General features: G+C 39.8%; 1 protein-coding gene and 1 long non-coding RNA gene across 4 annotated transcripts; one reads left to right on the top strand and one right to left on the bottom strand.

Annotated features, from left to right (window-relative positions):
• Positions 1-3,051: 3,051 nt before the first annotated feature.
• On the top strand, positions 3,052-10,264 carry LOC124341830 (protein obstructor-E-like). 2 transcript variants are annotated; one of them, XM_046794781.1, is made up of 6 exons: positions 3,052-3,140; positions 4,173-4,314; positions 8,609-8,819; positions 9,099-9,275; positions 9,451-9,641; positions 9,718-10,264. In XM_046794781.1, the coding sequence occupies exons 3-6, from the start codon at positions 8,726-8,728 to the stop codon at positions 10,003-10,005; spliced, it is 750 nt and encodes a 249-aa protein (XP_046650737.1). In that variant the 5' UTR covers positions 3,052-3,140; positions 4,173-4,314; positions 8,609-8,725; the 3' UTR covers positions 10,006-10,264. The 2 variants fall into 2 exon arrangements, with proteins under 2 accessions (XP_046650737.1, XP_046650736.1); XM_046794780.1 differs by having other exon boundaries at positions 7,818-8,819.
• Positions 10,265-13,654: 3,390 nt separating this feature from the next.
• LOC124341746 lies at positions 13,655-15,834 on the bottom strand. Of its 2 annotated transcripts, XR_006918595.1 has the most exons (4): positions 15,333-15,834; positions 14,779-15,217; positions 14,556-14,701; positions 13,655-14,488 (listed from the first exon to the last, which is right to left on the bottom strand). It is a non-coding gene; the product is annotated as an uncharacterized LOC124341746 (long non-coding RNA). The 2 variants fall into 2 exon arrangements; XR_006918594.1 differs by having other exon boundaries at positions 14,556-15,217.
• Positions 15,835-16,070: the final 236 nt, after the last annotated feature.

Below are 16,070 nucleotides of genomic sequence, written 5' to 3'. Positions count from 1 at the left end.
TAAATCTTATTTCATTATTAAATGCTCTTTATAGCAGCTAACTGCCGAAATGATTAACTGCAATCTTATTTGACCTGATTACTTTTCAGTTTCTTTTTTAAAAGAGAACACAAAGTCACAAAGTGCAGAAAAGAGAACACATCACAGTATCACACTACAGCCTTTGTAACTGTTGCGAGGAAGACAACCGGTTTTTCTAATGTGTAAAATCGTAGCTTATTCTTAGATCACGGTACACATCACGATCAAAAAGAGTAGCGTGAACGTGATTAATTCAGAATCCATTCTTTTCCCTTCGTTAATTCAACTCTAAAAACAAATTGGTCTGCTGGTCGGCGACACCAGAGCCATCTGGATTTACGGACTCCAATAGATTTTTCCAAAAATCTCGGCGACAGACACGCGACTGAGACGAAGCAAAAATGAAAAATCTATACTAAACAGCAAACTTTCAAAACATTTTTTTTTTTAATATTCGAAATTGTATTCGAAATCATGAAGCGTGAGGTACAACGAATAAGAATAACGAATACGAATAAAGAAAATTTTATTCGACGAATAACGAATGACGAATACGATTATTTCCTTATTCGTTATTCGAAATTTTATTCGAAAGTTTTATTCGGCAGAACACTGTGAATTCTTGCTTTGATTTGATTTGAGAGGATAGGTGCCTCTGACCATGGCTGTGCCATTGGTTGCAGATTACGGGCTTCCGGAGGAAGCCCTTACACACCATAATTCGTGAGTTTCTTGTTTTGTTTATATTAAATAATTTTGAGCCAAAACATGGGGGGAGGGGGGTTGTGCTAGGTTCTGTTTAAAGTCTGTTGACTAAATTTGTTTCGATCAGGAATTTAATCAGGCGTGATGCGATTTTTTTTTTGTGTGGGTTTAGGGATGGAGTTATTCATTCCGGTTATTGTTGGTACGTCCAGAGGGAGCTGTAGCGAGGCGAGAAGATTTTTCAGTGGCGTTCTTGCTCTAGAGTAGTGAGGGCATGTGATGAGGACGTGTGTGTTATTCTCTGTTTCTACGCAACCGTTTGGGCAGTTTGGTGTTGTGTCGGCATTCCATTTGCTTACGCAGTGGTTTAGTCTATTGTGGCCGCATCTAAGTCTGAGTAGTGCGACTTGGATTCTTCTGTTATTGTGTCTAAACCACGGGATTGGCTTCATGTTGGTTCGGTGTAAGATCGCTGGGTTCGTTGACGATGATTTAATTTTTTCGAACGTTGATTGAATGTGTTTACTTTTTAGGTTTGTGAGCTTTTCAGAGATGTTTGGTGTGTATTCCAACACCAGTCCGTCAGGGTCTGTTCGAGTTCTGTTGGCAAGTTCGTCTGCGACTTCATTTCCATGTATGCCAGCATGACTAGGAATCCATACGAAGGTGACTTGGGTACCTGCTGATTTTAGATTAGTTATGATGTTTAGTATCTCTGTTATTAGTGTGCTGGATTCCCATTTGAAGTTGGATATGGCCTGTATTGCTGATTTGGAGTCTGTGAGAATAGTGATAACTGGCCAGTCGAGTGGGTAAGTGAATTGTAAAGCTTGTTTAATTGCTGCTAGCTCAGCGTTGAAGCTTGTTGTGAATGCTGATAATGCCCATGCTTTTTTTTCCCCTAGTTTAGGTATGTAGAAGGCACAGGAGGAAATGTTTGTGAGTTCGCAGCATGAACCATCTGTGTAGATGGTTAGGTTATCTGTGGGTTCATTTTCCATCAGCTTTCTAAATATTTCTTGGGTAAGTTGAGGTTTATTTATCGCTGCTTTTTTAGATAGTGGGAATAACTTGGTTTTTATTTCGAATAGGTTCCAAGGGGCTATGGGCTCTATCCAGGGATTGTAGCTCGGCATTAGGGAGAAACATTCTTCGGAGTTGATACGCATCTTATTTAAATGGGGGATTACTGCCGGTATGCTTCTGGGTTTCCAGGTTTTAATGTTGTTCAGTGTATTTTGGATTGTGGAGTAGGCTGGGTTCCATGGCTTGGTGTTGAGTTTGTTTAGGTATCTTGATGCTAAGAGGTCCCACCTATCTTTGATTGAGGTTAGTCCTGTTTCAAGGTAGATAAGGGGGGGTGGGGGTAGACTTGAGGGCACCGATGATGTTGCGTAGGATTGTATTTTGAGTTGTTTCTAGTTTGTTCATTTTGGATTTTGGTATAGAAGATAGGACGGTGGCGCCGTAGTCGAGCTTGCTGCGTATTGTGGCTTTGTATATTCTTACTAATAGTTTGGTGTTTAGTGTTGATTTGCCAAAGGTTAGGAGCTTGAGCAAGTTTGCTTTCCTTTCTACACTATGGAGGATATTGTTTAAGTGGTTATCCCAGTTCAATTTGGAGTCGAAGGTGATCCTTAGGTATTTGTAGTGGTTGACTGAGTTGATTTGGCTTTTGTTCAGGAATAACTTTACGTCAATTTCCTTGGCTCGTTTCCTTGAGAAGGTTAGGGTGGCACATTTGGGAACGGAGAATTTGAATTTCCATGAGGTTGCCCAGTAATCGATTTTGTTAAGGTATCTTTGTAGGATACGTTCGGCTTCCGGATTGGTTGGGGATGTAGTGTATATTAGTATGTCGTCAGCGAATAAAGCCAAGTTGGTGCGAGGGTCAGGAAGAGGGAAGTCTGCCATCATAATGTTGAACAGTATGGGGCTGAGAACGCATCCTTGTGGGACTCCTTTGTTTATGGTTCGTGTTGTTGAGAGAGAATCTTCGATTTTTACGTTGACTGTTCTATTAGTAAGAAAGTTGCTTAACCAGTTTAACATGACACCTCTAATATTGAATTTTGTGACTTTGTATAGAAGGCCGGTTAACCAGGTATCATCGTAGGCTTTAGCCAGGTCTAGGAAGACAGCTGTGGTGGAATGGCTAGTGTTGAATCCATTTGAGATGGCTTCTTCGAGTCGGATTAGGTTGTCTGTTGTTGTACATCCTCGCCTAAATCCCGTTTGGTGTTTTGGAAGGTGAGCATTTTTATCCAGGTACCATTTCAGTCTGTTATTGATCATTTTTTCTTGGATTTTTGCTAGACAAGAGGTTAATGATATGGGCCTGTACGAGTCTGTGCGTTCTGGGGGTTTCCCTGGTTTTAGTATCGGTGTGACTACTGCGTGCTTCCATGCTTCAGGTATGTATCCAGTACGGAACATATAGTTGAGTACAAATAGCAATGAGTGGAGGTTTTGGTCGGATAGTTTTGAGAGCATCTTGTTGTGAAGCCTGTCAGCGCCCATGGCTTTGTTAGGGAGGGTTTTAATGCACATTTTAAGTTCTGTAATGTTAAATTGAGAGTTGATCGGGTGGGGAATTTCATTGTTTATTGCGTCTTGGATCTTCTGAAGGTATAGAGTTGACCTGTCATCTTCTGGGTGGTTGTTGTTTGGGCAGAGTTGGTCTAGCATAGCATTCGCTTTGTCTAGGTTGTCGGTGAGTTGCCTGTTCGTTTGGTCCACAAGGGTGGGCCAGGGTTGTTTGGTTCTCTTTTCTTTGAGCATGAATTTGGCGAAGTTCCAGAAGGTGGTGGTGTTTCCCGGTTGGTCCAGTGAACCAATGAATTTTTCCCAGGCGTCGTTCTTAGCTTTGATAATAGTCTTCTTTTTTATGGCTTCTAGTCTATTTAATTCTGTTTTGTCTGATTGTAGGAGGGAGGATCGCCACTTGTTGTAAGCTCTTCGTACCATGCTGGTTGCCTTTTTACATTGGGGGGTCCACCAAGGCTTCGGTTTTTCCCTTGCCAACGCGTTTCGGTTGGGTGTAAAGTGTATCTGGCTTGCCTCGATAATTGAGAAGTATAGTATGGAGTAGGCTGCCTCGGGGGATGTTGCGTTGCTCAATTTGTTGGTGGTTAAAGTTTTTGAGATTTCTTCGTTCCATTTCTCCCATTTCTCTTCATTGAATCTCCAGTTAGGGTTGATCAGTTGCGTAGGGGGTAGGTCAGTGTTGATATTGATGATTATTGGCAAATGGTCACTGCTCCAGTAAGGGCCGAGATGGATTGTTGTGGTTGGTCCTAGTGCTGGTGAAGTAAAGGTGAGGTCTATTGTTGAATTTTGGGTGTTGTTGTGACTCGGCCGTGTACCTAGGTTCTTCGGGGTGGCGAGTATTAGGTTAGATTGGTTTAATAGATAGTTGCTAATTATCTTTCCATTGTTATTTTCAGGTTTCCCGTCTTCCCACATCCCTGAGTGGGCATTCAAGTCTCCGCCTATGATAGTGGTATAACGTGGGGCGTTGAGGATGGCTTCTATGTTTTCTCTTCTGCACGAGTTCCCGTTTGGGCAGTAGAGGGAAATAATGTCTAGGTGCGTATTGTTTCTAGTTTTTATTGTGACTCCTATTGCTTCTATGTCACTAGTTTGGGGGAGTGGCAGTGGTGAAGTTTGGATATTTTTTTTAACAAGGATGGCTACTCCACCACCTTGTGTGGGGCGATTTAGTGCGAATGTTTGGTAGGCAGAAAATTGTGCGGTATAATGGTCTTTCCAATGGGTTTCACTTAAGAGGACAATGTGGGGATTGGTTAACAAAAGATTGTACTTAAATTCTTGTAACTTAGATTTATAAAGACTTCTTGCGTTCCATTGGATTATCTTTAGTGGGGGGGTCATTTCTTTGATGTAGAGGCGCTAGTGTTGGTTGTGGTATTCGAAATTGGCTTGGGAGGTGGGCGGTTCGCCTGGACTTGTTGGCTGGGCTGTACGCTCAAGGATCTTTGTATGAGGGCTGATAGCTGTGCTAGTTGGTCCTGGGTTTCAGAGAATCCTTTTTTCATCTCTTGATTAGATTTCTCTACTGAGGCGGGGAGTGTGAGGAGGGGCTCGATCTGTTCTTTGATTTGGACCACTTCAGTCTCTAGGGCCGTCACTCTTTCTGAAAGTTCGGTAATTGGTGGTGATTGCAGGATTTTTTCAATTTGTTGTTTGAGGTTTTTTACTTCCCGACGGAGGGCTGAGATTTCGGGGTTCTCTTTCTCGAAGACTGGGAGATGGATTGGTTTGGTTTGGGTGACGTTGTTGCGGTCTAGTAATTTTCCGGCCTCGCTAATTGGGATGTTACTTTCATATGCAAATCTAATCACATTTTGTTTGTTTGCGAATAAGGGGCAGGCAAAGGTTCCCGCGGCATGGTCAGATTTATGGCATGTTGGGCATTTAGGTGTGTTTGTACAAACAGGGGTAGGAGGGTGTTGCTGGGAGCAGTACCTGCAGATTGGGCTAACTTTGCATGTGTCTTCTTGGTGTTGGAGCGACCAGCATTTCCGACATTGAGAGGGGCGTGGGATGTATTTCTTGACGCGGAATATTTCATGGGCGATTACAATCTCACGAGGGAGTGTTTGGGTGTTGAAGGTTAAGGCCACTGTTGTCAGGGGAGTTTTTGATTCTTCTGGACCTGACTGGAATCTGTGTACATGTGTGACACCTTGTGATGAAACTAGCTCTAGGAGATCCGCATCGGAGTTGTTGATCGGCACATTATATATCACTCCTTTAACATTTATTTCTGACTTAGCTAGATTGCACGAGATCTGGAATTCTTTTACCGCTTTGAGTTCTAGTAGCTGTTTCTTTTGGCGATTGGAAGTAGGGTATATGTAGAGTTGTCCATGGCGGGTCTATTTGGTTCCGTCTTTCACCTGGCCGATGGTGTTGATTAATCCATTTATGAACTGTTTCTTTTCTAGAAGGCTGAGGCGATCGAATGATTGAGGCTCACTGACGAGGTTCACTATCACTGGGGCACCACTTTCGAGAGGGGAATTTAGGGTGTCTACTAGACGGGAATGGTGTGGGCGAGGATCGTGGTTGTGGTTTAATCTTCTTTTTGCGTTTCCTTCTTCTATACCTTCCATAGTGTGGTCGATGAGTGTGGATAAAGAGTCTGAATTAGCCAGATTTTCGGCCATTTCTTTCCTGAAGTATGAGTGGGGGAGTTTAACGTGTTGGGGGATGGGAAGTTTGAGAACAATTGGTTGTGGCGCACTGATTTTGACGTCCGTTCTGGATAAAGTCTAGCGCGCAACTGTTGTGAATTCTTGCTACCCTTCCACCGATTTTCCCGATTCTGTTTTGCTTGTCCTGCTCTCTAGTGTACGTTTTGTTCTCTACACTCTGCTTACTTCTATTCAATTGCAATGATTCAATTGATTTCTCTGCTTCTGCAATTGGCAAACGTCAAAATTTAATACATAATGACTTTTTAATAAAAATTTGTATGAAAAAATTACCTAGAACTTTTAAACGCCAGCAAAGAATTTTACCAAGACAGAAGGAAAACAATTTTCGTCTGCAACACCCTTGGTAGCCACGGTGCAGTACAGCGGTTTATCCGCTAGAGGCAGGACAAGCAAAACAGAAACTCGGGGTCAGTAGGGATAGGGCTAAAAGGATAGGACAGAATCAACCAGTCTTCTTTATCTATGACCCAGTGGCGTTTTCGATTAAATTATGATCGCATTTGATATAATTAGGTGCATAGCATGCTACGGTTCAGTGGTGACAACATTTTCAAATCTATGATTTATTGGCTGAACTAGAAATTCAGAAAGTTATGAACGTGAACAAGAAAATTTGTGGTGTATCAATTAAGTTGCCGATTAAACGATTTATGTTAGGATGATGATAAATCTGTCATGAGCGATCATCTCTGAGAATTTAACATTGGAAACAATACATTTTGAAAATTAAATTTCTTGTCTAACAGAATAGATTGCAGCAGGCGGCTTAATATATTACTTTTAAATTATTTAAAAAATATCGCAGCACTTTGAAGATGTTGACCATTTTTAGACCTTTAATTTGAAAAATACGGAATAATACTGGGCTTGGCCTCTTAGTCTCTTACTTTTGAATTTGTATTTTAGTCTGATTTAAAAAAACCTATTACGCTATTGTGAGAGTTAATTCAAATTAAGTTCTTTAAAGGTCATTATTACTGCCGTTGATACACTGAATGCACGTACAGCAGGTAATATATAGTAATATATAGTAGGGTCTATAGCTACAAGGGAAGACAATTCGAAGAACGATATGTGCTATAGATTTTTGTTCATTCCCAAATGAATCGAGTTAAGGTCGGCTAAGGTTCAAAGTGATCAAACATTAAAAAACCGTAACTTCAGTAATTCGTTTTTATTTCCTAAACTTCTAGTTCTTTGGTGCATGCTTTTTCTCCTAAAAATTCAGTCAGATAAAAAAAATCTGATTATACTTAAGAGCAAATTCCTTGTGAAACAAGAAATTCTTAGATGTCTTATTTCTTTAAGAAATGCTATGTAAGTATCGCTCATTTTTATGCGCATTGTGCTGTCGTGGGCAAAATATTTATGTTCTTAATACAATTCCCAGGTAGAAGCACTAATAGGGCCTGTTGAATAATAAACAGTTCTAGTTTACTTCTTTAGTAATACTATAGACCTACCGTATATGAAATATTAGAATTTCATTACCATAGCTAACTAAAAACGAAAATAACATTTTCTGTTATTCTCATAGCAATACTAATACACTATTACAGCAGTCGTATATATAGTCTTAGCGTTAGTTATACACACAGTAATACGCACGTATAGAGGATGCAGTGAAAGAATGCGTATCGTGCCTACGTGATCACTTGTTTATGTGCATAAGTATTTAATAATCACGTGATGGTCACGTTCATTCGTTACTGTGCGAGAAGCTGTTAGTTAAACAAAAATCAAATTGTCGTCATATAAACGAACCGGTTAAAACTGGTAACTTGTAAGTCAAAAATGTTTATTTTCGCTTTATTATTTTTTTTTTTTTTTTTTTTTTTTTTTCACCAGGCAGGAAAAAAAGCGGAAAAAAAGAAAAAGAATCTGAATAATGAAAATCTAAGGCGATCTAAGAAAAGATTATAAAGTTTAAATTACAGATTGACATTAGAATGACCCTGATAATAATTCTAAAAATTCTAAATCAGCAAATTTCTGTTACCCTTCCATACAGCCTTGAATATCGGTTTGGCTTCAGTAAAGTAAAACATAAATAAACATCGCATGATTACCTTCATACCGCTTTCCATAAACATATTCAAGGATTTGTTTATTATCTTCAAATAGACAAACGTCGTTCATCATTTGCTTTTTGTCGGCTTGATCATCAAAATTGAAAGAAAAGTAGAGACATAATGATAAACTAAAGCAATATATGACTAGGAAATCCCTATAGCCTAACACGAGAACTGGGACAGGGTGACTTATTTGGGAAAACAGAAAGAAACATGTGTCGCTCTATATTGTTCCACTTCGTTATTCGTCCTTGAGCGCGAAACATTAAAAAGGGACGCAAATAAAACCTGCAACATGGAATCTGTATTTGCGAATAGACTTTAGAAAATATTCCCCCTAAGGAAAATTATATGGTATGTCGCCAAAGAATAGTAAGAAAATATTATGCTCGGATGCTTCATGTATCGTAAGCTTACAGGCACACATATTATTTATGTTCCGCTGAGACTGAAAGGGCTTAAAGTAAGAACTGTGTCATTGGAAACTTTGACTCACTGTGGGCTTAGTGAATACCGCGGATTAGAAACAAAAAAAATTATTTTGCAAAACCTTAAACGACCTTTTAGTACCGCATGCTTGGTGTTGTGTACCTTTTGGCCTTGTGGAATCAAGAGGCTATGGATTGCGCTGCATAAAAAGATTGCCGGATTCTTCCTATATAACAGCGCCGAACAACTAAGAGGATGCATCAGTTCATCAAACAGCACCATCCCAAATCCAGCACCATGTCTTCAGCTTTGACCCTAGCCATATTTTATGCAATCTTGTCTATCGTCTGTAAGTTTCATTTATTATTTATATCTTCAAAACTGTAAGAATTTCTGCGTTTTTTGTGCACTGGTGATATTTTTTATTTTGTTGTTGTTGTTAGTTGTTGTTTTTTGCTGGACAGCACGCCATTTTTATCTATGCAGTTAATAGTAAATTTCAGCATAGAACGGAAGAGTTAAAATCGCACAACGCACAAAATTGGACCCTGTACCAAAATAACATACACCGCTATTGTCATAATTAATATAAAATACTTCATTTTTCATCATGAAATTCGTGTTTCAGGTGGAGCATCAATTTCATCAAAGGACGTTAGTGATACTAATAAAAAGTGCGAAATAAGTCGGCATCCGTACACAATGGCAGATTTTAGTAGCGGCCAATGCGACGCGTATATTCGTTGTGAGGGAATGAGCGGTGAAATGAGCTTCGAACTCTGTGAGGACGGGCTTGTATATGGAGGTAAAAATTTCTTTGTTGTACTGTACAATTTGTTTCTCAACCAACTATAAATTGGTTCAATTTATAGTTTTTAATTAGAGATGTAAAAAATACGATAAAGACTTTTGGACAATTTAATGGTACATTTTAACAATTAACATTTTATTTATTACTGTCCCAATAACAAAACGAAAAGATCTTTGTGACATGCCCCAGCGAGTAAACTGTACTGGCCGTGATCGTCTCCAGCCACCGAAAGGGTCAGGCAACTGTCCAAGACTCAACGGACTCTACGCCCATATGGAATTTTGTGACCAGTACTATTACTGCCGCATGGGCATTCCCCTACTCATCACCTGTCCAGCTGGTCTCGTCTACGACGTCAAGGCAATGCCATTTGATTTGAATTGAACTTGCAATCGTAACATCTTGATAATATCCCTTATTATTGCTTGAATCGCAGACGGGAGTGTGTGAATTCCCCGACGAGGCTCAACGCCCAGGATGCATGCCGGAAGAGGTCTTAGGCTTCGTTTGCCCACCCATCACGAACACTACGCAGCTGACATTCGGCGATCACTTGCGCTTCCCCAAAAAAGACGATTGCCGCTACTTTTTCAAGTGCCTAAAGAACGGCTACCCTCGCCTTGGCGGATGTGAATACGGAAACGTTTTCAACCCGATTAACGGATCTTGCGACATTCCTAAAAATGTCAAAGGTTGCGAAAAGTACTACGATGAAGAGGAATAACGACGAAGAATCATGTTTAGTTTAGATTTATATACAATATCCGAATATCCGTCTGCAACTCTGCATCTCGTATCACAATGATCAAAAATTTGTGTTCAAATTATCCATTGTAAAAAGAATGTGTCTTTTTTAAATTCCGTATGCTTAGAACCGGTACTGAATTTTCAATTGAATCATCATGTATAGTATACATGCCTGTGTGATAAGAGGGGTACCACTACCACATGAATGACATACACATATAAATTTTTAAAATTCAGATATTTCCATCGAATGCGCGCCGATTATGAGTATTACTGTGTGAATCAATCAATGAGTGAATATTATTGTCTAGATCGCACAGCCTTATTATAGTACAGCCCTATCGCTCTCTATAGCCTACAACAATGTTTGTTTTTCGAAGTAGACAGCAACAAGCAATGAGGACAACATGCCCGAGAAGACGACTGCAAAATTTCAATTCCTATCGATTCCGATATTATCATTTGAAATGCTTACCATAATTATATTATAATTATGAAGATGGTTTTCCGACGGCTAAACTTGCGCACGTAGTCGTTGACTATACGATTCGTTTCGTGTTTGTGCATTGACTCCATCGCCTTTTTTTAGTTTGTCTTTCTTTTTTCCTCGTTTGTTGTATTAAGTGTCCAAAACAGCTCATTAGGTAACTCTCCAATTTTCAAGCCAAAACCTTCTGGCAGGCTGGCGGCGGGCCGGCGGGGACGGTTTTGCTCCGAAGCGCCCGGTCCGCCAAGAATCCGATGTTTCTTTTTTAAAACTCACTTAACGAGATGGCTCAGTTGTGATAGATTTGTCGTATATTGCCACTGACAACAGTTTGTTCTAGGGCCAGGTCCGGGTGAGATTGCAGAAAAGACAAAAGAACATTTTTAGTTGGAATCTTCTTGAAGTAAAGAAGAAAAGAAATAAATACATACCAAAATCTCGTGGGCGTGGTACCATCACATCGAATATAGCAAAGCTCGCACAAACAAATCAAGTCTATGCATGCTGGGAAATTTTGTTAACCTTTTATCCCAGTTCCCGCCAATGCGCCAAACATGTTTTCGTTGGTTTTTAGAAAAACCTATGTCAAATAGCGGTCTAGTCCGGCCCGAAATTTTTCTGATTTTTTCCGGGTTTGAGCGGGCCACACCGACGGTTACACCGGCCCGTTGACAGCCATACAAAAACCCCAACTTGTATGATTGTATCATTTGAATCGGCACTGAAAAGGATACATAAAATTTAACATTTTCCAACTGTGGCAACGGGTAAACCTATGTAGGTTGAAACGTAGATCTCCTTGAATAGTTCATTCTGTTGCGTGTAAATTATACCGCATGACCGCACTGACCCACACTCGTGCCCATGTTGGGTGTCCAGTCGAGACAGGGGAAATCAAATCAAATCATCTAAAATGATACCGCTCTTCGTTAATCGAGTTCATAGCATGACAACCAGGGGATTGCTTTCTATACCATATACCGCTATTTCTCTCCGGACAACTAAATCCCTTATATAAATAAAGTACTGGAAGAAAAAAAAAAAAAAAACATATAAATATACAAAAAGAAAAAAGAATAAATATAAGAAAACATATAAATATGTATAGAAAATCTACTTGTGTGTTTGTAGACACATATTTTGTTCTACAGAAAAAAGAAAAGCCGAGATCTAAAATCCCGGCCGATCCCGGCTTGATTTTGAATGCAGTGTAATGCTTACAGATCCGTTCACCCTCTGGCTGAGCTGGAATTTGTTCTTTTTATTGTTTTTCTTTTCTTTTTTCTCGTTTCAGCCAGACGTGATTGTTTTGGTTTGTGTATTACGTGTCAAAACAGGCCCAGACCCTGTGTTTCACTTGCTTAAACCGACCGTGACTAGAAAAAACTGGCTTGTTTACAGTGTATTGCGTGCGGGCAGAGATATGGCGCTGCCTTAACTGCCTTACCCTTTCCTTTCGGTTGCCTCAACAGCCATCAGCCGTTGGAGTGCGAGCCACAATAAACGATGTTTATTTGTTGTTGTTACATAACTTTTGACGAACGGGAGTGCGGGACTCGTTCTGGCCGCTCTTGGAACAACCGGAGAAAAAGTTATTTACGCGCGTGTAGCAGAGTATTATTAGAAATGGAGAAAGTTGCCCCGGTCGGACGACACTGACCTGGCTGTTACGATGTTCGATAAGAAACGAGACGCATTCAAGCTCAACAGGAGTCGGGATAATCTGGAAAATATTGATGACGCCAGGCACAACGCAGCGCAAAAAAATAAAATAAAATAAAATAAAAATAATAAAAATAATAAAAATAAATCTACAGAAAAACAGAAGGAAAAAGAAAAGTAAATAGTAGAACTAATCCAGTTTCAGGTTTCTTGTATAATATTCAGCTCGCCTTAAACAGCCTGCGTCATCATCTATATTATCCTTGTATTTTTGTATCTGCGCCGGACACCTAACCTTCGAAATAATCCTGAATGACTTTTATGCAGGCCTGCATGTGTGTCTTTAGTTTGTTGAACTAGTGATAAAATCTGTTTGGACGGAGGCTTTACATGCGCAACATGTTTTTAATGAATCGCTGGGTTTTTTCAAGATTACAAACCGACTAGAGAAAAGTCACGAAATGAATATATGAGAAAATTTGTTTGATAGTAAATTTCACTTCTGTATGAGCGACAACCGCATTGTACAGTTAGCACATGAATGAAATGTCTGTTGTAACAAAAGCTCGATTAATTCTCCTGGCATTATACATATTATTATACAGGCTACAGCCATGCATATAGAAAGGTGTTGGCAGCGTGACACGTGTGATGCAACGCTATTCCATGTTCCTATACAGTAATAGTCGATAAATAATCCGTGCTGGCAAGGATCATGCAGACACTACGAGGGGCGATCGAATGAATTTATTCTCGTTCATTCTCGAAACGGGGCGTCAATGGCGTCATGCTGTCGCCCGCCGTTAGGCCAGCAAGCATGACGGAGGCCGGCGGCTGGAAGCTGACCTTCAGGATGTGTAACATTGCCCGATGATGGCGGGAATAGATCGCGTAAGTATTATGTAGGAAATTGAATCACCTCGTCAAGCGCATACCCAACCAGTACCCAACCGCAATTCCTTGATTTGATCGATGACTCCGTTGATCACGACGCTCATTTGAATGGAGAATAATAGAGAAGGAAACAGTATGCTAGACATCCGCTGGACATAGCCCGCGATAAAGAGGGCCGACCGGCTACCGACCTTTCGCTTTGATTTTCTGCCTTGCCTTTTTTTTTTTTTTGTGGTCACGCGAGGCTTTTTTATTGTTCGAATAGGAGAACGAGAGCCTATATAATGGTTTCAAGCGTTTCAAGCGTCTCGACGGCTCGATGGGTATCACTCGATATTTCAACCGTGGCTCGAGTGATGCATGGGAATCTCTCCGCGATATTGCTTCCGCCCACTATGTAATTCTGTTATTATTGGACTCACAAAGACTCTATACACGCGCACTTTATACCTATACTCTCTCTAACGGAACTTATTTACATTCACAAAATATTAAATTGACCCACAAGGTTTATTTTCAATATGCGATACACTACAAACGGCATCATATGAACCGCAAAGAACACGGGTACTATTCTCCTCGCTGTTCTCGCAAGTATATAAAATCTGCTGTCTGAACGAAAGTACGAATTTATTTATGGTACGATTTTTGTACCTAATACAAGAATAAGTCAATATAGGAATCAATGAAACCCAATTGACTTTTCCTAATCAAAATTGCGGAAAATTGAGAGCAAATCTAAGTTTAATATGGTATCGCATTTTGCTCGATCGATAAAGACGCAGACCGCCGCGTTTTAGATTTGTCATGATGTGTCTTTCTGAAATCGTTTCCCTTTGCCAGTTCTATTTCCGGGCCTTTCATCATCACGCTTATATAGATTTCAGAAATGGATTGATCTTCTCGGGTGAACGGTGAAGGCAGGGTGAAGGTTTCCGATAGCCGCACCGATTGCAGCTCTATCAGACAGACATAGCGTGACAATATTTTTAAAAAATCATTCGATATGGCATGGATCTTTAGATTTGGACACGCTAGCTACTTAGCTATTTAGCTAGTCTCGAAATAATATCAGGGTATTTGTCGGCAGCCAGCCAATAACACGCGTGCAAAGTTGTACAGTACGGCGTGAAATTGAAACTGGAAAAAAATTAGAAAAATGAAAAATGATTGAATTATCAAATTAACTCAACGTTACAATTGATCAGATTTCACATCAAGATCGCAGACATAGCTCAATTTTTAATTTGAAAATTGGTGGTTTCCTCTGTCAGAAAAAAATTATCAATTATAAGTGAAATTGCCAAAACGAAGTTTTCTTAGCGGTTTGAAAACGCAATATGTGATGGTCTGAAATAACAGTGCGATCACATAAGTTTAATGTCAGCTTATTTATTGGATTGAGAGCAGCATAATTCTGGAATTTAAAAAAAATAATTATTATTCATCACAATTAATCTTTGGAATAATATTTGAGTATTTACTTTCGTCAGACTATGTTGAAGTCCTGAAGTCCTGATACTCGATCTTCACGGAAACTTCACTTCACGGAAAAGCGGAGGCATGCCAGGCTATATTTCTTTATTCATGTCATCTCAGAGTACAAGTGAAACCACCAGTCAGTATAACTCTGTGAGAAAAAATCGGAACGTTGAATTAGGTTATGAAGTTATCAGGTTATTATTTGAACAGCACGAAGAACTTTACTTTTTACTTATTTATAGCAGGTTGTATTATCTGCTAGTCATCGCTAGTCATGCATGCAATGCTACTTAGTAATCGAAATCAACCGTAAGGACCACAGTCAGGCTCTTCGTATTTCTCTGTTGCAATTATTTTTTTCTTTTTGATATTGTACTCCATCGTTTGTACGTATATATCCTTTTCAACAATATCCGGAACAGCGAGGGCGCCTTTGTTTCGAGCGGAGTCATAAATAAAATGAAATCTTATCCTCTTTGACATTGGGTTCTTTTGATGACGCAAAACCCTTATCCGAATTTCATTTCCATTTGTTGAAAACTATTGCAGCAAAATGTTGAAAACATCCAATGCTATACGGACGTGGGACGTCGACGGGCGTATTCAAGATTCTCGAACGTCGAAATCGTGATCATCCGCAGCCAAAGTAAATCTTTTCGGCCGTCTTCCAATAACAGAACAAAAATAGTAAACGGAGAAAAACAAAATGGAAATTTAAATATAAATAAATCAATAAAAAACTGAAAGATAGGCTATCAGAATTTGTCATTAAAATTTACCCTAAAAAGCGAATTGATGTCAGAAGTCCAGATCGCATCACGCGTGGATATATTATACTGCGTACCGGTATACGTACTAAATAGGGTCGGGTTGCCAAACCGTCAATGGAGCGGCAAGTGCAACGACGACCTTATTATAAACTAAGTTAAGTGGGAAAATGCGCAGTAGCAACAGCTTGCAGGAGTTGCAATCAGTTGCAGTCGAAACAGAAATTAAAAAAAAATAAAAAAAAAACTAACAACAACAACAACCAAAAACAAAAAAAAAAAAACAGAGCGGCTATAGAGACTTTGATCACGTGACGAATGTTACGACCCTGCGGGACTGCGTGGGTGACGGGAAACAAATGACGACGAGATCACTCTGGATCACGCTACCCTCCGCCCTTACTCCCCTCTCACGTTAGAGACGTAGCAAGAGTTGAGACTTGATAGAAAACGGGAATGGAGTCTAGACACTCAGGCGGCAGACAAGTATAACGTATTACTACTTTTATTTCACTTATCTCCAATCTGTTGGTCCGACATGAGGTCAGTATTCGCGGTTGACGCAGATTCAACAGATTTGGGAAATGTTTCGTACTCAGTAGCTCATAATATTCTATTACAGCTATTGCCATGTATTTGGTTATCTCTTGAATTAATTATCTGATTCAATTACTCAAAAGACAAAGACAAAAGACAGTTATAGAAGATTGAGCAGGTCGAAGGCTATGGGATTTGGTGGATATTGGTTCC

The sequence above is a fragment of the Daphnia pulicaria genome, chromosome 6 (genome assembly GCF_021234035.1).
Source record: "Daphnia pulicaria isolate SC F1-1A chromosome 6, SC_F0-13Bv2, whole genome shotgun sequence".
NCBI classification, from domain to species: domain Eukaryota; kingdom Metazoa; phylum Arthropoda; class Branchiopoda; order Diplostraca; family Daphniidae; genus Daphnia; species Daphnia pulicaria.
The sequence above is the reverse complement of the archived record's forward strand: the minus strand, read 5'-3'. Positions and strand labels throughout refer to the sequence as shown.

Coding starts and splice junctions, on each gene's coding strand:
- LOC124341830 (XM_046794781.1), top strand. CDS start 8,726: ATGCATCAGTTCATCAAACAGCACCATCCCAAATCCAGCACCATGTCT. Junction 8,820..9,098: donor TGCAATCTTGTCTATCGTCT/GTAAGTTTCATT, acceptor TTCGTGTTTCAG/GTGGAGCATCAATTTCATCA. Junction 9,276..9,450: donor GGACGGGCTTGTATATGGAG/GTAAAAATTTCT, acceptor CAAAACGAAAAG/ATCTTTGTGACATGCCCCAG.